The sequence below is a fragment of the Cupressus sempervirens genome, chromosome 5 (genome assembly GCF_028749045.1).
Source record: "Cupressus sempervirens isolate cs-2001-9-10 chromosome 5, ASM2874904v1, whole genome shotgun sequence".
NCBI classification, from domain to species: domain Eukaryota; kingdom Viridiplantae; phylum Streptophyta; class Pinopsida; order Cupressales; family Cupressaceae; genus Cupressus; species Cupressus sempervirens.
This window is the reverse complement of record NC_143122.1, coordinates 121,232,785-121,258,741: the sequence shown is the minus strand read 5'-3', so window position 1 is coordinate 121,258,741 and position 25,957 is coordinate 121,232,785. Positions and strand designations below refer to the sequence as shown.

At 35.6% G+C, this 25,957-nt stretch overlaps 3 protein-coding genes across 8 annotated transcripts in view; 2 read left to right on the top strand and 1 right to left on the bottom strand.

Moving 5' to 3' along the window:
* LOC149554804 (phosphoadenosine phosphosulfate (PAPS) reductase family protein) overlaps nucleotides 1–25,957 on the bottom strand; it is a 161,713-nt gene that overhangs the window by 39,929 nt on the left and 95,827 nt on the right. Inside the window, exons 12-15 of one of the 4 annotated variants that reach the window (XM_089828807.1) lie at nucleotides 16,303–16,365; nucleotides 15,876–16,028; nucleotides 9,432–9,489; nucleotides 9,043–9,131 (exon numbers count right to left, since the gene is read on the bottom strand). In XM_089828807.1, the coding sequence (XP_089684933.1) occupies nucleotides 9,043–9,131; nucleotides 9,432–9,489; nucleotides 15,876–16,028; nucleotides 16,303–16,365 (363 nt within the window). The remainder of the gene's footprint in view (nucleotides 1–9,042; nucleotides 9,132–9,431; nucleotides 9,490–15,875; nucleotides 16,029–16,302; nucleotides 16,366–25,957) is intronic. The other 3 variants (XR_016364419.1, XM_089828808.1, XM_089828809.1) reach the window with 3 other exon arrangements.
* The window catches only part of LOC149554805 (uncharacterized), a 171,691-nt gene that overhangs the window by 51,061 nt on the left and 94,673 nt on the right, over nucleotides 1–25,957 (top strand). The window contains exons 4-6 of one of the 2 annotated variants that reach the window (XM_089828812.1): nucleotides 19,611–19,977; nucleotides 20,106–20,489; nucleotides 20,612–21,289. The exons of the other annotated variant lie outside the window; for it this stretch is intronic. The gene's annotated coding sequence lies outside the window, so the exon portion shown is untranslated. Of the gene's footprint in view, nucleotides 1–19,610; nucleotides 19,978–20,105; nucleotides 20,490–20,611; nucleotides 21,290–25,957 lie in introns of those variants that run through there. 2 annotated transcript variants of the gene reach the window in all.
* On the top strand, nucleotides 21,438–23,257 carry LOC149554806 (uncharacterized). 2 transcript variants are annotated; one of them, XM_089828811.1, is made up of 2 exons: nucleotides 21,438–21,715; nucleotides 21,927–23,257. In XM_089828811.1, exons 1-2 carry the CDS (start codon nucleotides 21,668–21,670, stop codon nucleotides 22,194–22,196), a joined length of 318 nt encoding a protein of 105 aa, XP_089684937.1. In that variant the 5' UTR covers nucleotides 21,438–21,667; the 3' UTR covers nucleotides 22,197–23,257. The 2 variants fall into 2 exon arrangements, with proteins under 2 accessions (XP_089684937.1, XP_089684936.1); XM_089828810.1 differs by having other exon boundaries at nucleotides 21,438–21,814.

Sequence of the window (25,957 nt, the reverse complement as noted above, 5' to 3'; positions counted from 1 at the left end):
TCCATTCAAAACAAAAACCCCATTTTTCCTACAGACAATCCAATTTCGAAAACCGGATTTTGGCCATTGTTGCCCAAAATGCAAGCTGTCCCAATCATTTCCAGCCATCCTAAGTGTTCAACAAGTATCTAAATCATACCTAGAACACTTCTCCTTCATGGATCTTCCATTATTATCCAAGTCTTGGAACCCTCATGGATTCAATCCCATTGGAAGATGTTTTCACTCTTTGGAATTCTCGTGATGCAACAAAATCTTCAAGTCAAGATATGTCAGAATTTCTTCGCTGAATAGAGGCATCATGTCAAGAAGACATGCTTTGATTCTCAAGAAGCAATTATTCATTGGGTCTCCACTTTCCTAATGGCTGCCCTAGAACTTGAGTTTATGTGGGAATGTCCCAATCACTTTGAAAAAAAAATCAATTAAAGATGTTGATGTGAAAGTTGTTCTAGGTTTATATTTGAACATCATTGAGACGGTTTTCAAAGTGTTGGAAGTTCCAGAATATGCAAATCTCGAAAAGGGGAATTCACAGCAATTGTGAAATGGCAAAAGATTGAGTACATCAAGTTTTCAATGACAACTGGAAATTCATCAAAGAGAATTAGAGGTTGTCAAAGATGTAGCACCACGGTTATCAAATTGAATGCAGTGGCATGAAATACAATTCTCCTGATCTTGTGATCATCTATGATTGCATCGTGAAGTAAAAGGCCTTTGGGGATAGTCTACAGGAGTGGTTCATTCATAATCAATAGTTTCAAAATTTTCTTCAAGTGTTTTCAGCTTTGTAGTTTCAAAAGACAGGTTGTGTGTAATTCATTTGCATGTAACCCAATAACACGAACCTTCAACTCATATAATCCAATAAAGCTTCTTTCTTGTTCGACTTAGTCAAGGTCGTTGAGTTTCTCCCACCTTTTTCTCTCACTCATTTACCTATATAAAGGACTGCCTTCCATTGAAAATATCATCCTTTTTATATGAAAGAGAGCTCTACCAAACATGTGTAATCATAACTGTGATTTTGCAGTACAAATTTGAAAGAAAAGTGAATAAAAAGAAGCAACTGGATTCGAAACTTTGATTGAAAGCAATTATGGTAGAACAAATCGAAAGTTGTGACTGTAATTTGTGTCTAATAACTTTAGTTTGTGTTATTTGTGTATGTTTATTAGAGAAAAGTGAGTACAAGAAACAATTGAAGTCGAAGCTTTGATTAGGAGCAACTGTGGCGGTATAGACTAGAAGCTTTGACTGTGGTTTATGTTACTATCTTATACTCAAGCCATTTGTTAGAAGTAAGTTACTTTCATGTCTTTGAACTGAAATAACTTATAGGATTATAGTGTAGAAATCATCTACTTTAGGAAGTCTATGCGCCCCAATGGTAGAGATTTACTTGTAAAAGAATTGCATAGAGATCTATAAGCTTCATTTTTGTTCTTATAGATAAGAAAAATTAGACATAAATCTAAGCCAATACAATTTCAATCAGCCCTTGAGTTGGTGTTTGGTATTGGTATCACTGTTTCCAACTGTTAGATAGAAGTCTAGTTAAAGAGATCAAGCTTGCCCATTACTTGCTCCGCGAGTATGTTGATTTGTTTCCTGAAACAAGAGGAAAGAATATCGGTAACACCCATATAAATATCTCTTAACTTCTTGCTTACCTTGAGTTGATCCAATGAAGGGTGAGAAGGGGCAGCCTTCCCTTTAAGATATGAGAGACTCTATCCCACACGTTGTGGCTGGCAACCCTATTTTGCGACTGAATTCGCATAAATTGTCAATTGCAATATATCCACCCAACAAACATAAACACTAAAAAAGGATACACTCAACAATCACGATAACAAGAGACCAATTGGCAACTACCAAGAAGGGAATATACACAACTACAATAAGAGAGATAGACCAGTCAACACAATTGGGAGAAGAAAATAAAAAGAAATAGTACCCATGTCAACATTAAGCACAGAGAACAATCAAATGCCCGACATTATATATGTCACAACAATCAAATGATAAAAAGCAAAGACTTGAGTAGAGTAGCATGCGACACATCATACAACTGGACGTCAACTCAAAGAGAAAATATGATGTTTGGATTAAAGAAGTTACTTATTGGAAGTCGCCTTAAGTTATTCATAACTCTTAACAACATATGTGGATTGTCTCTTTTTGAGAAAGCACCCAGACATTACTGATTGATAACAATTAAGGAAAAATTAATAAATAACTACTACAAATAATTCAATCTATTTAACTATCGACAAAACCAATTAAATTATAAGCTATTAGGATCAAGCCAATAGTGACAACAAAAAATGTATCCAAGTTAAATCTAAAATCAATCAGTTCCATATCTATTCCAATCATCAATCCAATAACAATGACATTGAATCGCAAACTCATATGAAGGAATACACAATGTGTACATCTCCATAATGCAATACTTGTCCCAAGTCATTCTCTATTTCAAGACTCATGGAGTTGCGACTTTCCAAATGTTTTGAAACTTGTTTTAAGAAGCAAAAGGTTTGATTTTAAGATAACAACCACATAAGAAGGAATTTAATTAGTTATATGTTATAAAAAAATTCCAAAAGTAGAAACAAATTATACAAAGTGTAAAAATTCAACCCGTTGAATATTGAGCACCCACTACAATGCACAATAACGCAGAAATGAACTCATCATTGGGTTGCAATCTGATATCTTGGGCTTTCAGATTTGACAGTCATAGAATTATAAGGATGATAAATATATAAGATGTGTATTCTAGGAAGGCATACATATGTATGTCATAATTCAATAATAATATTGATGTCTAGTAATTATCAATGCATCCATATTTGCATAAGGAGTAAGAATAACAAGCATGCACGGATACTAGTGTCAAAGAGGCTTGAATTTTTTGTGCATGGCGATAAGAGTACTAGTTATTATTATGATCGATAAATTAAGAATTGAGAATATACTGTGTATGGAGACCAACATATAAATGGATCAATGTATAGCTGTAATTGTTGTCTTCTAGTTGTCGGACTAATACTTGGGATTCACAAGCATCTACAGGTTGTTATTTAAGGAGATCTTATATTGTTAGAGTTTCTCTTCCTATTGTTGAAGATGTTTAGCAAATTGATTGTGGGGAAACAATGGACATTGTGGATAATTCTTAATCCTGATGATCGATCTCTATTGGGAATGTAAGTTTGAACTGGGTATTACTCATTTTAAGTAGTTTGGTGATTGACGAACAGCCGATAATGATATCGGCAGAGTTATAGCTTCATTAAGCACTTGTATAGTTGGCAGCTATCAAAAGTTCAATGTGGCAGATATCGGATTGAATCTAGCTAAGGGTTGGATGTCATTTGGACTTGGAACTTAGAGCACATGGCATGCATGCAATGCCAGCGGTTATCAAACTAAACAAAAGAGCACACTATCTTACAACACCTAAGTGAAGCTTGGTATTGTTGGAAGGCAAACATACTTTGGAAGGTACTAGGTTTACCAGTGCAAATTGAGAATATGATTCTTCTTTGTGATTGAGAAGTTCGAGGTGAAATTCCTTGTCACACATTCTTCTCTGTGAGAAAGAAGTTGAGGTGATAATCCTTATTCCACCCTCTAATATGGTTCGTGGTGGATTTCATGTGTATGAAACCATGACAATATTACGTGAGATTATCCGTGGTGATTTTTCTCGTACTTGTCAAATGAATATCTTTGTAAGGTGACGATCTTACAAAGATAAGATACTTGTACACTACAACCTTCATTATTAGGTGGTGATCTCACAATGATGGTAGATATTTCAAAATCCATTATGGTGGGTAGCGCATGTGGTGGTACTCAACGATATGCCCTAATGGTAGAATCTAAAATCCTTAATGGATGATAGTGCATATGTTGTATCCAAGGACATAGTGGTAAATGTCTTAAATCCATTATAGTGGGTAACACATGTGCAATACTTGACAACATGTCATAGTGGTAATATCTTCAATCCTTTATGATGGATAAACAGATGGTGATATATGGTGACATGTCATAGAGGTATTTCTTTAAATCTATTATGGTGGGTAACACATCTAGTGATACGTGACAACATGCCATAATAGTAGTTACCCTAATCCATTATAGTGTATAGCACATAAGGTGATATCTAACAAAATGTTATAATGGTGAGTATCTCTAAATCCTTTGTGGTGGATAACACATATCGTGATATTTGACATGTCATTAAAGTAATCCTTTTAACTCATTATCGTGGGAGATTCTTGTAATAGTTCTTCACGACATGCCATAATGGTAGTAATCCTAATCCTTTATAGTGAAAACATATGGTTATATCTGATGATATGCCATAAAGATAATTTTGACATCCACTATGGTGGATATTGTATAAGTTCATATATTTCCTCCTAAAATAGGGACTATTAAAAATTAGCGTCAATAGGACAAACTAGAAGTTATCAAGGATTCCTCCCTAGCTAAGAGGGAGTGTTGATTTTATTGCAGCTATGGTCAGATTCCTTTAGGTCGACATAGATAACATACAAGTCATAATAATTGCTTATTATTATATTATATAATAATAAAATAATAACTATATTATATTAAATTTGATAATATAATTATTATATTAATAGTAATTGCATTACATAATTATATTATTATTATATGATATTTTACAATTATAATTATACCATAAGTTACGAGGCACCACCAACATATATGTAGGAAGATTGAGTCTTCCTCTAATGGATTTGTAATATACACATTCTAAAAATGCAATCAACACGGTGAAATCAATATAGGAAGTAAATTGGTCATGGCCCAACGTGGCCATGTCATGGTGTCACTACACGTGCTAGACCATCCAAATGTAATGCTACAAATTTAATGACCTCTTCTTCTGCCATTGGATTCAGCTGAAAATACATATCCACCATTTGTACCCATACCCTAGTAGTCATCTTACCGGATCCTTCAAAATAAGGTAAAGAAAGTTTACTAACTTTCTTTTGCAAATCAATGTGTTGTCTCCTACCACTTGTCTAAGATATGTGTTTTAGCCTCTCATCTATGTACTCTCTAAAAGCATTAACTTCCACGAACTCTTCTCCATGGCGGGGTCCTTTTATTTCTACCTACGGTCATACCAGGTCAGTGAGACCTCGCAGAGATCACATACCGCAGCTGCAACACCCCATTCTTTGCAGGTCTCCAAGATGTGCTTGGTCCCTCTCTTGCCCTAGCAGTTACCATTATGTTTTAGGGTATTTTTCCACTACTAAGGACCCCTAGTTGGTCATACTCGTAGTAGTGTTGTGTGGATTCTCTCTTTTAGTTTTGTTTCTTGGTTGCTTGTTCTTTCCTTGGACGTCATTTGGCATCCTTTCTTTTTGTTGTACTTTCAGTCCCTTAGACCCTTTTGGCGGTCTCTTGTTGGACATTAATAATTTATCTTATCTCCATTCTCCCAATCTCTCCTAAACTGAGCTTGTAACTCAGCAATTTGAGGCACCTATCCCTACTGAACTGGAAATCGAGGTGGAAAGGTAGGTACAATGGATCTCAAGCATATTGTTTTTTGTTGGTCTAAATACCTATTCAAAATTATCCTCAACTTGTGCTCCTCCACCGTTTTTCCCAATATCTATGCCAGTATTGCCTCCATTATCGCCTGCATTATTCCCACCATTATTTCATGCATTATTCCCACCGTCATTTCCACCATCATTACCACTTGCATCCACATTTACAGCCAGCTGCCTAGCCATCATTTGTATCAAAATATCCATCCACTGACTATGTTCCTATGCACTCTATTCAGCTAAGCATTGTCCAAGTGCTATTTAATCAAAATACCTATTCAAAATTATCCTCAACTTGTGCTCCTCCACTGTTTTTCCCATTATGTACCCCAGTATTACCTCCATTATTACCTGCATTATTCCCACCATTATTTCATGCATTATTTCCAACTTCATTTCCACCATCATTACCACTTGCATCCACATTTACACGCAGCTGCCTAGCCATCATTTGTATCAAAATATCCATCCACTGATTATATTCCTATGCTCTCTATTCAGCTAAGCATTGTCCATGTGATATTGAATCCAATAACTGCAGAAGTCTCTCCTCTCCTGGATCCCTAACATTCCTATCCCCCATATTGTCAACAATCTGTTCAGCTGCAATAAATTGGTCCTCCTGATTTCCCTGACCCGTGTTTAATCATGCCCTGGTGATGTGTTAATGGCTGAACACTCCAATCTGGCATTACTTACCCAAGAGGATGGAAGGATCTTAGGATCTGATACAACTGTAATGTCCCTCCCCTTCGGCTGCAGATTAAGGTAATATATTCTCTATTTGTTTTTTTTGTTTTAAATACCTGAGAGATTCTATGAATGACAGTTTGCTGATGTAAATGATCACTGAGTCTCAGGTGAGCCACTTATTTGTTTTGTTTTTGTTGTGTTTGCACGGTGAACCAATGTTATTGTTGCAGATAAATGCAATTACAGAGTGTGAAATATAACAGCAATGCAATATTAAATAACTAAAACGAATATCATTCCATTCAACAGTATTCATGAGTTGACTCCAGTACATTTCAAGCATTTGAATTAGTAATAGACGGACCTGGGAACTGCAAATTCATATCGTTAATTATTATGCAACAGCCACTCCCAGTACACCCAGCTCCAACTTTGTGTCTGTGTTAGAACTTTGATACTTACATCTTTTCCAGAACTGTTAACAAGAAGAAATCTCAACGGTATGGCAAAATCCCTGTACACTTCACCCAGAATGGGCCGACAGCAGTGCACCAAGGTGATAGCAATAGTAGCCAACACAGACTACAGGCAATTCCACGTCCTCGTCCTCTGTTATGAAGGTGAAGTTCCCAACCTTGTTTTAACACACTGGCTAGTCAGATATAGTGTTTGAAGTCACAGGCAAGCAAGTTTTGCTCAGCGGAATGTTGCAAGGATGAAAGCAATAACAGTTCTCCAACTCGATACCAACCCGATGTATAAGTAACTCTTCCAGCAATCTTTAACACTGCCAAAGATAGGGAATACAGCTCTAAAATAGCTGGTCGATACTAAGGCTCAATTGATAGCTGCAAGACTCCACAGTGGCATCAAAGTTGTTAGCAATTGGGGTTCATGTCCCAACAACCCAAATGCAGTTAATTTTTAGATACTCTTGTTTGTCCCTTGTTCACTTTCCTTCCCTTTGTTATGTTTTCTTCTCTGTGCATACTCTTCCTTCTTCCCATCTCTGCATATATACACCACCTGACTCTTCGCATACTTTCAGTAACTCCCAAAACAATATGTTTTTCTTTTAATCTCCTCACTTAATCATAAACATTCCCTTATTAATCTCCTATTATACACATAAGTGGCAAGAAAGAATATTTTAATAAAGTCTTTGTCCAACTATAAGTGAGCCGCCAAATATGAATGTAATTTAATTATTTACTTTATGGACATATGAGGAATATAATTTAATAAGTCCTTTTAAACTTAGTTACCAGTTCGAGTTCAATTCAAAATAAGGGTTCGAAGAACCAGATCAGTGGTACAGCAAAAGTTTGGAAAGGGGTCTGGGTTCATGCGTACAAAAACATGTAAAACTTATAAATATATACACACACACACATACATATTTATGAAGCCAAGAAGCATAAGTTAAAATTAGAATGTCACATAGTATCCTAAAATCATATGATTTAATCATTTAAAGTTTAAACAACAAAAACACCATGAACTTTAAACTTGTAATCATTGCATCATTACAAAGCATTGTCCGATTGATTGGCATATCTTAAGCCCTGCTAGACAAGTTGAATACAAACAAGAGAGCTCCTTGTTCAAAAGCCATGTTTATTACAATAGGCATATAGCAATATGAGCTTGGAAAGAAGTGTATCATGTTATAAAAGAAGCAGAGTTATACCTGCGGCATTGTTCTATCCCTCAATGGTGGATTTATCCTGTTCATGTCTACCACTAGAGAAGCCCATCGTCTCCACATTCATGATCTAGTCTAGTCCATTTTGTGCAATTAGACATTCTCTATGTCAAAAAAGCAACCTGGTATGCCTACACTACAACATCTTGCAGGAAAATCAGGGTGCTGTTGATACACCATTTTTTTTTGAAACCTAGGCGAATTGTTGACGAATTGGAACCGAATTTGGTACTAGTTCAAACCCAAACCTGGTTCGGAAGTCATACCAGAAAACCTGGGTAACTAAGCTTTTAAAGATCGGAACCTTGCTCAAATAAATGAAAGTAATCAAACGAACTCTGATTGGCATGGAATTTAATTTGCTGAGGTCAATTACACCCAAGATCCCTCTAATACTCCAAATTAGCCCTCGGGACAACAACTGTATGGGCTAATGACTACTCTTCACGGGTAACTCAAAAAGGGGACATTACATAGTAGCCACACTCAAAGATCCAAACCTTGCACACCACACACACAATTGATAGAATTCCATGTTTCAAGGCTAAAGTTAAGGTAATCACTCCATAATTTTGATTTTAAAGTAGATAATAGGAACATAAATTTTTGCACACTTTGACCTTTAGATTACTACAACCTAATATTGTCCCTCCTCTACAGTCTCCACCTAATAAATTTGTCCATGAGTGGACATTTCATACATGGCCTTTCCCTTATTTACATTGGCAATAGTCAAAACTCTAAATGATGGCTGTCTTAGAATATTTTTATATTCAAGTAGAACAACAGGAGCCATCTGGTAGATTAATAAATTAAAGGATCAAGAATTTTTTAATAAAGAATATTTATCAATAAAACTACTCAATGATGCATATCCAAAAAATTATATTCTTTTGTTCCCACATCTCTAGGAGTGTGAAAGAAAAGAAACTTCACAGAAACCTTTACAAAAACATTAGGCAAGAAAACACAAAAAATGGTTCCAACTTATTTTTATTGACTTTGAATGAAAATCTCAGAAGCTACCTTTCCAACAAATGTTACCACCACTGTTGGTTGGATCCGCTGGCTTTGCATCTTTGCATGAAATGCTATTCGTGATTCACGATAACAACCTGCAAAATGTCCATATACAGATCATGGAGCAATAGAAATATAAATCTAGAAAAAGCGTCAGATCTAACATCACCATATCTTATATGTATATAAACAAAGGATCAGCAAGCATGATCTGAAATGTTGATTCAAAAACATATATGTAGTTTACAGCAAAAGCTACAATCTCATCATTCTATCTTCCTTTTTCAGTAGTTTCTAGCTTGCATAGATTTTGGCAACAGTTACAAGGATTATAATTTTAGAGTATTTTATAATTACAATTGAAATATCAGTCAAAGATTTTAGGGAATTCATACCAATAGAAAGATCTGGAAACTCAGAGTCTATTTTTGAAAGTGGCTCAGCAATCTCTACCTGATCAAGACAGGCCAATCAGATGATGAGAATTAAAACAGAAATTTTTTTAGAATCAATTATATAGTTCCAGTGTAAAAGAGATGCCTGGGAAATTAGGAAATCTAGCTGTGAAATAGAGATCAAATTGATTTACATTTCATTTTGGTATGAGCTTACACCCTTTAAGGCTTAATAAACATAACTGGAACCTTTTATGTTGATAAATATGATACAGGTCCATTATACATATATACATTTATAATATACATACACAAATAATATACATGCATACATATATACATATATAGACACAAGCACACACATGTATATGTCTGTGTATAGACATTCATACATAAATATATATGAATTGCCAAAAATAATTCATAACAGCAAATAAAATTGAGATATAAATCACTGATTGAAGTACAGATTGACCCAAGGATAAGTCATGCCCATGGCCACTAATAGAGAAGAGATCTCAACCATAGTTGGAAAACTCTCACTCGGCAACAACTCATAAAGCCCCTAAACGTTTAATCGGGAAAAAATCGACCAATTTTTATAAAAAACTCGGGTGGAACCTAAAAAACTGCTAAAATTTAATTAAAAATACATTTTTTTTGAATTTTCAATGAGAAGATGCATTTAATGAGCTAATTAAAGAGAACACAGAAGAAACAAGCAGAGTTAAGATACATATAAATGCCTCCCAATGCAGAAAATTAACTGGCAAACAAAACGATATTGTTTATTCCCTTTATCCTGCTGTCTTCTAATAAGGATGAGTTGTTTTCAAAAACTCGCTGATTACTGGGCGATTAAATGCAAAAAAACAGCAATTTTTTACTCTGATTAAATCTACCAAAGACTTGCCTAAGTAAAAAACTCATCGGTTAGTGGCAAATTGCTGACTATTCGGCGATTATGCCAACTATGTACTCAACAACGAAAAGGGATGTGAATCCCTTTCTATTAATAGATACAGTAACAACAATCATGAGAATAATCTTAAGATATACAGTTGCTCCCCACTACTCATATGTTGACTGAGCAAGGATCAGACACCTTGTTTTCAAAGAAATATGGAATCCCTTCTACGTATAGCGGCCCCAAATAATAAACAAGACCTTGAAAGTCGCACCTAGGAATTAAAACAGCCAATGTAAAATTAAAAATATTTCTTTGAATATAAACTTTCACTTGAAGATAGTAGGGCGTCCACTTACTCCTTCCAATAGCACTCAAAAGACATAGCAATCCTTCTTGATTTAAGGCTCGGTCTGGCTAAAATGTAAATGATAGAGGTACACAAAGAGTAGCCTGTATACCATAGATTCGCCACTAGACAAGATATAAAATAATCTGATAAACATTGTGAACTGATTTTATTTTTCAAATACATAGAAATAAAATCTTCAAGTTACCATAAATCCAATCACAACTAAATTAATACATCTAACTTTCAACACATATTTGGCTTTTGAATGTAAACACCAACTGGAAACCAATGGGACTTTTGTCCTCTAGATTTTTGCACCTAATTGTCTACATCATTTCATGTGGAGATAAACAAAATGCTCAAGGCCTACAAAAAGGGTGTGATAACGATAAAAATGGATGTCATATTTCCTTTCCAAATCTTCATTTACATTCTTCCATTTTACTTAAAAATTCTCTTATCTCACACAAAATCATCTCCAAAGCTGTTTGGAAAAATATTTTAATTAAAATATTACATTTTGGTGCTTTGTACAGAAAAATAATAAAATTAGTAGACTGCTTAAAATAGTATTATTAATTTATTTCCCTTTTTTTATTCCCTAGCCTATGGAAAATAAAAATAGGCTTCTAGTCTCCCAGGTCACTTAATTTTGAAAACAGGAAATTGCACAAGTCTGATTACCAATGATCTTCATGCCTGATTAGATCATCCAACTTCTGGATTTTGTGGGATGTCACTTCTTTTACACACCACACTCATGACCTATTCTCAACCAAATTCTTCCAAGCAACCTAGTTACCAAACAAAGTGCCACAAATCCATGTGACTACTAGTGCCAGGGGTTGTCTAGGATTTCAACTCTGCAAGTCCAATCACATACAAAGCTACACATTTTGTAAGTCAAACCATAACTTCGAAACTCGAACTTGGCAACAACTCGAAAAGCCCAAAAACTTTTAAAGCTCAATATTTGGCAAAAACTCAAGGAAAAAGTCCACAAATTTATGGAAATTTTGAAAATACATAATTTTTTATAATCTTCTCAACGACACATATATACTGAACTTGTAGGACATATTATTGATTACCATCATAAATAAATCAAAACTTGAGATTATATTCATATCATACAACAAAAAATAAATAATATAACTTTGAATACACGTGGATTTAGAGTTTCAAGACCAATGAAATTTATAAAACATAAATTTTGTCTACAACATAAGCTCAAAAGAGTTTGTTGTTGTGCGGGTGTCGCTGATGTAGATGGTACAACTACAATATCCTCAATAAGAACCTCATTTAGTGCCTCATCCATAGTGATAGGATCAAGCTGTGAATTTAGAAACCTAACCATAACAACTTATCAACCTCACCTTCTACTTCAGATGTTGTCACTTTTGTTTCCCATTCAAATGTCTCCCTCTCTAAATCAGCTAAGTCGTCATCAGTTAACAATGGATCCACATCAGTGGAATCAAGTTCGGTAATTCAATCAGAATGTGTATCAATGTCGTCAAGTGCTTCATGTGAACCCTAAACCCATACCTTCTTTTCATGCAGAGGCAGGTTGTACCACACATACACAAGGTCATTCAAACCTTTTGGGTCAACCTATTGCACTTCTTTGTGTGAATGGCCTCACAAGCACTCCAATTGCATTCACAACAAAAGCACTACAAGGCTGAAATTATAAGATGCAAGAGAGAAGCTTAAGATAAGGCATTGTGTCACCAAAGTCTTGCAGCCACAGTCAGCAAGGATAACAATTGGAATTTATAACTCAGTTGAGATTTTAATAAACTTTAACATTAAAAATGAAGTGAAATACAACTGAGTGCGTTGGTTTTACCTGGCTGAACAGCCACTTTCCTACAACAATTAGTAATGAATGGTAAAGTAGAATTGAGCACAGTTTCTTAACCTAGCTACAAAGTGGCTTTCCTGCAAATGCAAAAATCTGGAGAAAAATATGCCCTCTCAACCTTCCTATAACTCTATATTTCATCAAGCATGAAATCTTCGAGGTTGTCATGATAAAAGAATCTCTCAATACATGTGTTAAGGCCAAGGATAAAAACTGCATCTAGTATGAGAGAAATAAAACTTGGAGTTCAAATACTAGAAAGCGGAGCAAATATGTTGATAAATTGTCAATTCCACTTCCGATCAATTGTGCACCATATGGGTTCATATTTCGTCTTGGTTGACCCATACAAATGTTTAATAGTCTCTCTGACCATGTATGTGACCTCAAAGAGAAACCTTGTGAGGTTTTGATCCCCATCTACCAATTGTAGGATCCTAACCAATGTTTTGACACCTAAATATCAAAATTTAACGAAATCAGAAGATTTTAATGTTGGAATTGAGGTTTAAAGTATATTATTTCTACCATTTCCTCCACAACACCTTGATTTGCCTCTCCTTTTTCCTTCTTACCTCTTTGGAGAACTCCATTAAAGATGCCACAAAATCGGTTGCTAAAACCCCTATAAATTACATGTCCCTCTACCAAGGGCTTACCTTTTGCCTCTATCACTTTCATCTTGCTCCGTGTCCCCTAAAACCTATTGTTGTGGTTGAAAAGCCACCACCTTTTGATTGCCCTTTGGTTGCTACTATCCTACAAGGCTCTGGTGGCCCTAGTAGTAAAAAGAAACGTACCAGGAATCTAGGCTCCAGTCAGCCCTTCCTTTCAGCTACTGATTTGAGCATTAACACCCTTGCCACTCTTAGTACTTCTAGTTTACATATTCCTCATAGCATAAAGTCCATTCATAATACTTCCCTCACTAGCCATAGTATGGCAGCTCTAGGTTTCTATCACCACAAGCACAACCCTAATACTCAAAGCTTAGGTGAATGGGTTAATTTGGAAAAACAAAAAATGCCCCTTGCTAAGAAAGTGAAGATCGATTTGCATTTTGAGGAAATGCATACCAAGGACACTACTTAGGATAATAGCGGAGGTTAAGGATGTGAGCAACACTAACCCTAGAAGGTCCAATGAACTTGCAAGCCCCCTAATGGATAAGGGTAAGCAGGTGATTAATGTTAATTTTGTTAATGAGGAGTATTTGGATTCTGATAAAGAGTATGTGATGCAGCACACATGTGCTTTCAAACTATTTCACCTATTATGAATAAAAACAACCAAACAACAATACAAATTTGAACCTTCTCAAATTTCCATTCACCAACCCCCTACAATGTTCAACAAACCCTTAAATGACCAAAACACTTTAAAAGCTTGAAAAATAGAACATTGCCCTTTTTGATAGATTTACAATATTCTCGAATTTTGCCATTTTTGGTAATTTCTGAAAAAAGTCCTAGAAAATTGGAATTTTGCCTAAAGTTGCCCTAGACTAAGATAAAAAAAAATTACCATAACATTAGAAATTAGAAACATAACTTCAAAGTTATTACAAAACACAATCTAAGAATCAAGAAAAAACTAGAAAGCTAGGTTCGGACCCTAGAGCTCGAGTCTATGTCCGGATTTGAGTTGGGTCCACTACAGGTCCATAACAGTGACCTTGCCCAAACCCATCACAGACCCAGGTGAATCCAAGCGAATCTAGGCAGACCCGGGTGGACCCACGCGGACCCCTGGCCCATGGGGCCAAAAAAGTGAAGTTAAAAACATAAAACAATCAATTTTTTAATATTTTTTCATTTGCAACCCTAAAAGAAGCCTAATAAGAAACTTTTCATTCATCTAATCTCTCATTTGCTTTCTCATTTTGCTCTCTCATTTTGGTGTGGCCATTTTGCAAGTTTGAAGAGAAGATTGTAGAAATTGTTTTGGAGTCTCAAATCCTTCCAATAATCAGTGTTGAGTGTTCCAAGTATGCATTTGATCCTTCCCTTTGCTTCTTCGATAGTTTGTTTTTAGTTTTTTTATTGTTCTAAAATTTTATCAAGTTTTTGTATAAGTTTTGAAATATTTTTTTTTTGTTATTGATTGCAAGAATGAGTACTTAGAGTTCATTGTGTGGGTAGTGATCCCAAAGATTTAAAATTGATAAAAGTTTTCCTTTATTACAACAATTGAGCAATGTGTTGGAGGGGGAGGGTATATATGCAAATGCAATTTTTGCCAAACCCAATATAGAAGCTCATATTACCAAGTTAAACATCATTTGATAAGCCCTACAAGTCAAGGTATTAGCATGTGTGAGAGGCCCCCAAATGGAGGTAGGAAGGGATTGTCGGCTTCCCAAATAGCAGGCATGTTCAAAGAACAACAAGAGGTTAATAGGCCAGTGTCAAAGGGGATAAAAGAAAGAACAAACCAAAAACCACCAACAACACCCTCTCAAGCAGCCACTAGACAACATTCGTTCCTACCTACACCGTCTATGAATGAAGAAGAAATAGAAACACCCCCATCCCGCAAGGGAGGCCCATTAGATAGGGCATTTCAAAATGAATTAAAAGAAATTGCTGACATAAAGGTTGGGTGCCGTCTCTTTACGAATGGTGTTCCATTCAATCTAGTGAGATCACCTTATTGGAGAAAGATGGTGGAAGCAACAAATGAAGCACCTCGTGGTTACTGAGGCCTAAAATATGAAAAGATGAGAATCACCATATTGCACAATGAGAGAAAGAATGTAGAAACCCTCCTCAAACCAATAAGAGATTCTTGGATCCAAACAGGGGTGAGTATTGTCTCTGATGGCTCTGATGGATGAAAGATTGCAAAAACTGTCCATTAATAAATCTGATTGCTATCTCCCCCAAGGGGGCAATGTTTTTGAGGGTGGTTGATTGTGAAGGGCGGGTAAAGGATGCATATTTTATTGCCTAGCTTCTCATTGAATCCATAGAGTCCGGAGGAGTTGACAATGTTGTCACAAGACTCGCCCAAACCTAAGCATCAAGTCCATGGTACTATTTTGCACTGGTTCGCCCCAAGTCTGGCCAAGTTTGAGCAAGTCCATTAACAATGGTTGAATTTGAAATGCAGCTTTCTATCGTGCCTGAGCACCTAATATATTATTTTGTTAAAATGTGTAACCACAGCCTAGCAATGATAATTATGCATACTATCTAATGCCTTTATAATTACTTTTTTTATTCTGTGTGTGCTTAAACTCTACCTCATGGAACATCCATGTGTCCTAAATTAATTAACATATACTACAAAATATCATAAAGTTCTAAGACTTACTTCTGAGACTGTTGTCCGCAAGTATTTAGACACATAGGGTGGTTTCACTTGCAAAATACTGTTCTCTTTTTGCAACTCCAATAAACAGTCCCACTGCAGGTCCAATTCAGGAATGGTTGTTGCAGAGAGAACAATGACATTCTGACATTTGATCTACAAAATGCAATAGAATTAGACACCAATCATTGTCATAGGCATTTTAAAATGTTCTCGTGCACATGCAAGGTTCTAGATATAACAAAGATACAAATTAAAAAGTGTGATTATTGTATGTAAGAAGGCAAAAAGGTGTTCAACACAGATACCTAGCATAACCATTTCTTGTTCAAATCAAACCTCATAAACAGAGTATATATGATGTGGGATCTGTTGGAGAGGATAGACACTTTAAGAAAGAAGCTAGATTGACTAACTTTAAAGTACTCACCAAAGGAACAGGTAGCTCATCATGATGCAACAATTCAGTTATACCCTCAGGTAGCCGAGCCATCTGGTCAACACATTGAGAAAAAATTACGGTAGAAGATTAAAATCTAAAACATGTATAACTTTAGGACTCAATTTTTCTTCAGATTAAGCAATACATTAGCTGAAACAAAATGGAATTCAAAACAAAAGAATGTACAAATGGGATTTATTCATACATATTTTGCATGAAACTTCAATAAACCTATTATTATTTCCCACTTACAAGCAACAAAAGTAAAAGACAACTCAAATTTGGCAGCAGAGATTCAAATTCTTGTGATAAATCTAGTATTCATAGGTTCAAATATGTTCAATCATAGTATGAAAATTTAGAACATCAAGAGTGGTGAGGATAATTTTTGGCATAAATTTCCATGACAAAGCCAAACTTAGCTGATTCAATCATTCCTCAAAAATAAGGCGGACTTCTACAAAACGTAAGAGCCATGATGCTACCTATGCTTTATAGAGTGATTTCATGTAACATACCATGTAGTTCTGCCAACTGCAATTATTGTTAGTATTCAACATCAATGCAGTCAATGGTACAGCATAGATGTAAACAACTGTAGCTGAGATAAACTGCATCTGATATAACTTTTATAAGAAAACCTTTTGTAAGGATGAAAACCTAGCCACTTAAGATATTTACCTTGGAAATACAGAAAGACAAAACAAGCAATAATATAAAAGTTACCTAGACCTCAAAAACACAACCATTAACCAAATTTCACATTTATTACAAAAGTAATTGGTAAAGATATTGAATGAATTACCGGAATGAACAAGTGTTCATTTGTAGTCGTACGAAGATGATGTTTCTACTATGAAACAATCATAATATTAGAAAGTATCTAATATTTATAGAGTCTACAATATTGACCACTAAATAAGGAACAGTAAAGATATTCTAAGATATTATTCTAGTACCCCTCCTTAATGGTCAATCTATCGACCACACCAAGTTGCCCCCTAAATTCTACTAACTTATCTGAGCTCAGAGGCTTGGTGAGAATATCTGTTGTCTGATCTGCAATCAGAACATATAACAACTGAACTGATTTGTCTTGAATTGTCACATGAAATGAAAATGAATGTCACCATGCTTGGTTCTCTTGTGGAAACCAGATTCTTGGCCATTTTGAGCACCCCATGATTGTCGCAGTAAAGGGGAGTTATGATTTGCTTGAGACATCTGCATGTCTGACAGCATCCTTTGAAGCCAAATTGTCTCACAAGCTGCTTTAACTGTTCCTTGATACTCAGCTTCAGCTGAGAAAAAAGCCACCACTTTCCACTTCTTGCTACTCCTTGTGACTACACCAAATCCCAAACTGAAAACATACCCAGTTGATGATTTTCTGTAGTCAATGGAACCTCCCCGATCTGAGTCTATATAACCAATTATTTTAGGATCGTGACTTTAGTTAGCCTTAGGGGTTGTCATGAAGCGTGAAATGTAGCCCACTACAAAATTGAGATCAAGCCTAGTAGCAATAACATAGATGAGACTGTCCACCAACTGTTTGAATGTTAATTCGTTCACCACAGGCGAATATGATTTGAATGTCAGCTTCAGCCCTTTCTCCATAGGTGTGGCTGCAAGTCTGCACTCTTGCATTCTAAACTTGTCCAGCAGACTACAAGCATACTTAGACTGAGATTAAAAGATACTGTCTTATATCTGCAGAACGTCAACACCAAAATAGTAGTGCAGTCCCAAGTTTGTCATGTTAAGGATTGACACAAATTATGTTTGATCTCATTAATCAAAAGTATCAAACTTCTAGTCATAATAGGGTCATCAACATAGACAACAACAAGAATAATATCACCACTGGTGCTTTTGACATACAGATTAGAATAAGATGGATTCATCCTAAAACCATTATCTGAAAAGTACTTGTCAATTTTTATGTACCAAGCCCGAGGAGCCTAATTCATCAAAGACAACATCACAACTAAAGATAAGACAATTGATGTCTACGTCAATTGGTCAGTAAGCCTTGCGGTTGTCACTGTTCCTTGTGAATATATGTTTTTGACTCTTGGAATCCAATTTGGAGTGTTAGGCATCTCGAAGCCACACATCTGCTAAAGAGCCAAAGATTTTCAGATTGTTGATCCTAGGCTTACAACCAATCCAGGCTTCCTTAGGAATCTTCCCCTTAATACCCTGTCTGAGAAACCGATTGAAAAGATGGACTGTAGTGAAAACTACTTCTACCCAAAAATTCTTAGGAACATTGCTATGTATCATTATTGACCTACCCATTGCAGTGATAGTACAGTTTTGACACTCAACAACATCATTTTTCTATGAGTGTATGGCGTGATTAACTAGCATTTGATGTCATGTGTATCATAGAAGGTAGAGGAAGCAATGGAACAAAACTCTCCCCCCCGCCTTATCTGACCTAAGAGTGACAATAAGACAGCAAGATTCTTTTTTTTTTAAATAAGCTCTTATATTTCTAAAACACAATAAACACGTTTGATTTCTAAGAAAGTACACCCACATTTTACAACTGAAATCATCAACAAAAAGCAAGAAATACCTAGCACCAATAATAGAAGAAGCATGATAAGTGATCAGGTCGCGATAAAATAGGCCAAGCAATAAGCTACACCAAGTTATCACCAGCCTATAAACCGCAACATATCACAAGTAAATCACCAAAATATCAGCAATAATTCATCATTATATTGCAGTTTGAATCAGATTATTGCATGTGCCTGTATATTGGCCCGTGACAGCCCAGCAAGCACATATTTGTACTTTTTTGTTGCTAGAGCATTATTTGACAGGACAAAAAGCTTTTGGAGGGGAAAGACCATCTTTTGCAGCCATCTACAACAATTTGTTGTGGATTTGGAGTGGATTTGAAGAGTTTTTTCAAGAAAAATTGGATTCACAAGTAAATTTTCAAGATTCTTTCTCTTTTGTTTTAAAACCAATTTGTCTTGTATTAAATGCATCCAAGTTAACACAAACTCCCTCATACCATTTCCAATCAACTCTAACTCCTTTTAGAAGGTACTGAAAAAGATCTAACACCAATTGTTAGCGATTTTTGCAAATTTTTGTAGTTTTTCCATAAATTTCATATTTTTCTTTAAAAAATTATGATCCAATACTTTTTTAATTTTTTCTTTCAAGTTTCAGCTATGTTTAGACTTATCTAATGTTTAAATTGACCTAGTTTGTTTCTAAATTTCTTCATTGAATTCCTGAATTTGTACCCTCAATTTGTATGTGACTTGTAGGTTGATTTTTCATCAAAATGGCAAATATGGATACCTCTACAAATGTCTATCGATGCCCCAATAGATGCATGTAGATCAGGATATCTAGCCCTAAAGTGGCTAGAGACAATGCATGGAAATATGCTTTTGAAGGACCCGACTTTACTAGTGTGATATACATAAAATGCGAAAAAGTTATTAATGGAGGCATATTTTCTTTGAAATACCACCTTGCAGGGATCACAAAGCATGACACAAGGGTTTGTGACAACACCACAGCTGAAATAAAGAGAGATGAATGCCTTGTTATGTGCCCAAGAAGAGGAAAAGTTACAAAGGGAAGAAAGGGTGAAATAGGCCATGAGGGCAGCCATTTTTGAATCACAAGGTATCTCAAGACTTGCACTAACTATTTTTTAAGAATCTTTTATTATTTTACAATCACCATCATTTGTTTAGAATCTAGATTTTGCTACAACAATGATCATTGATTCATTTTATAATGAAATCATGTAGGTTGTGACTAGGTATCCCAGCAAACCTTGAGGAAGAAGAAGAGGCACTTGAGGGCACAGTGGGCTTACAGCATGGCCCACGAATCCACAAATCTACCATTCTAGTGGCTTCCACTTCTGCTGGTTATAGTAGACCACCACCACATACATCTTCTATAGATGGCTTTTTTGTGCACAAAAATACTTCTAGTGCACAGCCATCACTGGAGGGTACCATGTGGAACAACATCATGCATCGGCAAGTTGACCTTCAATGTGCCGATTTTTGGTTTTTTAACATCCTATTCAATGTTGCAGCTAATACCTATTTGCTGAATTTTGTGACAAGAAATACTGTGGTGGGAAAAGGCTACAAAGCGCCCACTCCTAAGGACTTGAGTGGGAGGTTAGTTCACTTGTTTTATTTTTTAAGTGTTTTACAATTTTACAATTTACTTATTTTTGTTGAATATCAGTTTTTTAAATCAAAGTTATGTATTTAATGTCAACTTAATTTTGTGCTTGTAGGTTGCTCAAAGATGTTGTTTCGAGGGCCAAAGATGTGGTTGATGATCAAAGATTACAATGGAAACAATTTGGTTGCACCATACTTTTAGATGGATAGATAAATGTAAGAAACCATATGGATAGATAAATGCAAGAAACCATACCATCAACAAGATAAAGATAAAGATAAGGAATCTTTGGATCCCTTGAACAAGATAAAGATAGTTGAAACTTTGGCTCTAACGTTAGAGCAAGTTGCAATGGAGGTTGCTAATGTGGTGCAAATGATAACCAACAATGCAGCAGCATATGTGGCAGCAGGTAGGATCCTCCAAGATAAGTATAGCATACTTTATTAGTCTCCTTGTGCAGCACATGTTGTTGACCTTCTTTTGGAGGGCATAGGAAAATTGGATTAGGTGAGACCGGTTGTAGAGGATGCAAGAAACATAACAAAATACATGTACAATCACCCTTGGGTTCTCCACTTGAGGAAAAAACTCACCCGTGGGAAGGAGTTGATTAGACCTGTTGCCACAAGCTTTGCAACGATTTTCTTAATGTTGCAAAGTGTTATTAGCTCTTTGAATATTTTGAAGCAATTGTTTGTGAATCCAAAATGGCTAAACTCAAGCTATTAATAAAAGCCTGATGGACAAAGTGTTGCATACATCATCTTTGACAAATAGTTTTTCGATGGTGCTACAAAAATTGTTAAGGTAACTTGGAAGCTTCAAAAGTTGAAGATTTAATTTTGTTGTATTAAATAATCAAGTCTTTCATTATTAATTTCTAGCTCTAGTCCCTAGTTAATGATGATCTTTTTCTAATTGTCAATTGTAGGTGACGAAGTCCTTGGTTTAAGTTCCCAGTCGGGTATGTTTATTAGCCCATGGATAGGGCCAAACAGTTTGTAAAAAATTACTAAAGGGGGACAGCTTTAAATTTGACCGCATGTGAGAAATTATTGATAGAAGGTCGAACAATCAGCTCCAACTGCCCATCCATGCAGCGAGGTACTTCCTCAACCCTTGTTTTCGCTTCTCTCCATCCTATGTTGATCCCATTGGAGAGGTCATGGAGGGCTTCATTCATTGCATGCAGAGGATGGTATCTGCCGCTGAGGTAAGAGACACCATTGTAACTGAGATGGAAGTGTATCAGAATGAAATAAGAAAGCTATTCTCCTCATACTTGGCAAGAAGAGGAACTCTCAAACCCCAAGTACACTATTTCAACTTTCGGTGTCTTCGGCAAGAATGACAAGTAGATAAAAAATAAGTTACTAAAATATGTTTTCACCTTGTTTTCTAACTCTTTACTATTTATCTTGCAGATGCTTGGTGGCGAAATTAGAGTGGAAATGTTCCAAATCTGCAAAAAGCTTGCCCTACGCATCTTATGTCAGTCATGTAGCTCATCTAGTTGTGAGAGTAATTGGAGCTTATTCAAGGCCGTTCACATGAAAAAGAGGAAGCAGTTAGCGCAAAGACCCCTCAATGACCTTTTTTATGTCAACTATGCAAATGTCAAAAGAATTATTATCATTGGTGAAATAAATAATGAATGCCACAATAATCTATATGCTGGAACAAATGGTAAATGAATATAAGTGATCTAATGGTATATGCCGGACTCCTATGATAGTAGAGAACACATGCCATTGGTATATGAATTATGAAGACATGAATAATGCCGAGAAACATTAAAAACAGAGAAGACTTAATCAGGAGCATCATGATTATTAGAATCAAACAGGAACTGGTAGAAGACAAACACAGCAGGGAAACTTGTCTTCCAATGACACTGTTCGGTGGTAATACAGAGAGCACGTTTGAACAACTGTGACTCCATTTAAATATAGACCTATAGAAATGCTCAAAGATTTGAATTCATTTAAAGAGCGACAGATATATTTGGAAATACAAGATGAGTTAGCATGTTCGAATTCATATCGCACAATAGACAGCGATAGAACTACTCAAGAGTGGCGACAAGTATTAATAATTAGCAAGGTATAAGCAGCGAAGGTGTACAGTTGCGTTGGAGGTAAAAGAAGACTTACAGCAGCACGAATATGTGCACATATTAAAATGTCATCATCAAAGCAGTAAAGGTTCAATATAATAATATGCAGCAATAATATATTCTTCAGCGATTCGTATAAAGTGTTGATATGATTACTAAGCAAGCAGTAAAAGAAAGAATGACTACTGTCATATATTGGAGAAAAGAAATAGAGGTAATACTTAATTTGTGTCTCAAGAACCAATGATCTGTAATTATAGAGGAAGATGAAATTAAGAGATATGAAGATTATATAAACCAATAGAATAACTAATAGTCTTGATTTTGTTCATATACACCCCATAGTATCGAGCTATTTGTGGAATTACTATTTTATACTCCCCATCGCAGCGGGCTTCCAGTTTGGGATATGCCGATCATAATCTGCCATGTTTCCATAGATGTTCCTATCTTCTATGGTGGTTTTTAATATAGTCCACACGGGTTCTAGTCTGATGTCTTTTAGTTATCCCTTCTGTCTGAAGATGGAAATGTTGTCATATTTTTTGGGTCTTGAAGACGTCAGCAAAGGATCTATGAAGATTGCATTCTGTTTTTTTAATTCTATAAACAGTATTTATTCCTGGTTACATTTTGTGATGCAACATTTTTTATTGATGTTGGAGTTGTGGGGTAATTCAATCATGAGCTCTGTTTCTTCATCAGTAATGGCATTGCATGAGCACATACTAACTTGTGATGGGTGTATTGTTTGCTTATGCGAACAAATGGAGTATAGGCCATTCAATTTGCGTGTTCCACTTCTAGTGCTGCAGAACTCTGATTATGATTCAGAGTTAGGTAAATTCTTCAATACTTCATGTCCAGTTTGCAGAAGTCACATTCGTACTATCATTGGCGAAGAGGTTCTTTGCCCATTTTCTCGATGTACTCTCTATGCATGGCAATTGATTTCAATTTTTGTTTCCAATATTTGTGATATCACTTGAACTCTTTCTTATGTAGTCTACCTTTGCAAAAAGTGTGTTTTACATAGCATTATTTCTACGGACATATTGCATGAGGTGTTATTTAAGTACAACTTATGGCATCATGATGGGTATGTTGGGGGTATTTTCTTTCGGCATTTGCTACTCAAAAAGTCAGTTTTTGTTTCAGCATTTGATAACATTAAGCTGACTTTTGAAGCCCGCAACTTTCATTTTATTTCCGACTTTCTGCGTAGAAAGAGTAATCTTCTAAACCTACCGATGGTTTACCAATTGAAAGCTAGGATGTCTGCTATTTTTCCCTTGTTTTTTGAACAAGAGCATGCCCATATTTCCTCGCAAATGGTTGCCCATCTACTATGTGTTCTGGATCTCAATGTATCGTCTAAAATGGAAAATGTTGTACGGGCCGAATATGGGTTTAATATGGATAATGTGCTTGTTCCTATGGAGAATGGTGCTCAAAATAGGAATGTGTGTGCTTCTGGATTCGTGAATGCAACTGGTTTTGTGGAATCTTGAGATCTGAAAATTCTGTTGCAGCTATGGATATTGCAGACGATACTTCTACGATTAGTATATTAATCTTGTCAGCCACCAGATCAATATGTAATTAGGCTCATAGTATTGTATAGGCATCTATGTGACTAGTCTAAATAAGATTGCTATTAGTTGCAGTCCAGTCTAAATAATTTGGTCTTTTGTACCAATCTCCAGTCTATGTAATGACAATAACAGATGTACTTCTCTTCTTATTTAATATCTATATATAGGCTTCTTTGCTTTTTGTCAAAAAAAATTAGTTATGAAAACTCATCAACTACAAAAGACACAATCTTCTCTTAAAGAGCTATATATGATGCATATATAATATGATTTAAAAATTATATTCGCAAACAAGGAGAAAAAGATGGCAACGTAGTGTATGCGGCAGACATGGAGTATATCAACGGTGAATATAGTAATTAAAATATAGATATATTCAGATTACTGAAGTGATACATATGCCAAAATTAATGCAGATATAAAGGACATATATATAAGCATATATAGAGGAGTATATACTGATATAACAAAAAAATTGTACAAATAAATGAGATGTGTATGCTGATATAGAAGAATATGATAGATAGATAGATAGATAAAATTTTAACATCCACGAGGCTAAAAATAGCCTATGGGACAGCAAGACAACTCAAGCAGACTTAAGTAGCACTGTTCGCTTCTTGTGCAAGACGATGATGAGTCCACCCAATTGCTCAATGTACTCTTCGTTGAATAGGTTATGCCAAGAACTGTCACATATGGTATCCGCAAATTTATCTCTGCTACTCTTGTAAGCCTCACATTCTAAAATAAAGTGTTGTTCAGTTTCCACTTTCCCAAAATTGCAGAATCTGCAAATTCCCTCTTCCCAAGCCTCCTTTGGCCTCTTCCAATGCTCGATCTCACAACGAAGTTGGTGAGAGTTGGTTAGATATATTCAGATTACTGAAGTGATACATATGCCAAAATTAATGCAGATATAAAGGACATATATATAAGCATATATAGAGGAGTATATACTGATATAACAAAAAAATTGTACAAATAAATGAGATGTGTATGCTGATATAGAAGAATATGATAGATAGATAGATAGATAAAATTTTAACATCCACGAGGCTAAAAATAGCCTATGGGACAGCAAGACAACTCAAGCAGACTTAAGTAGCACTGTTCGCTTCTTGTGCAAGACGATGATGAGTCCACCCAATTGCTCAATGTACTCTTCGTTGAATAGGTTATGCCAAGAACTGTCACATATGGTATCCGCAAATTTATCTCTGCTACTCTTGTAAGCCTCACATTCTAAAATAAAGTGTTGTTCAGTTTCCACTTTCCCAAAATTGCAGAATCTGCAAATTCCCTCTTCCCAAGCCTCCTTTGGCCTCTTCCAATGCTCGATCTCACAACGAAGTTGGTGAGAGTTGGTTCTCAACTGAGCAATAAGAATTTTAGCCCTCCAAGAAATGTTGGCTCCTATGTATGCTTTTTGGAGTTGATCACAAGTGGGGTTCAACTCATTTATATAATATAGTTTCTTCCTCCTGATCTTGCTTCCCCAATTTCTCTTGTAGAATTTCTCCATAACAAAGACCTTTATTTCTTTATTATTTGTGGGGCACATATTGAATTGAATATTCCATTTACTCATCCATTTGATGTTTTGTTGCATCCATGTCCTTTTTCACTTACATAGTGTCTCACTAAAGACAACTTTAGGCCATCTATCCTCTTCCATTTTTTCGATTCTTTTTAAATAGCTTAGAAGGCGAACCATAGCAAGTGCCTCAATAGGAGCAGCCCC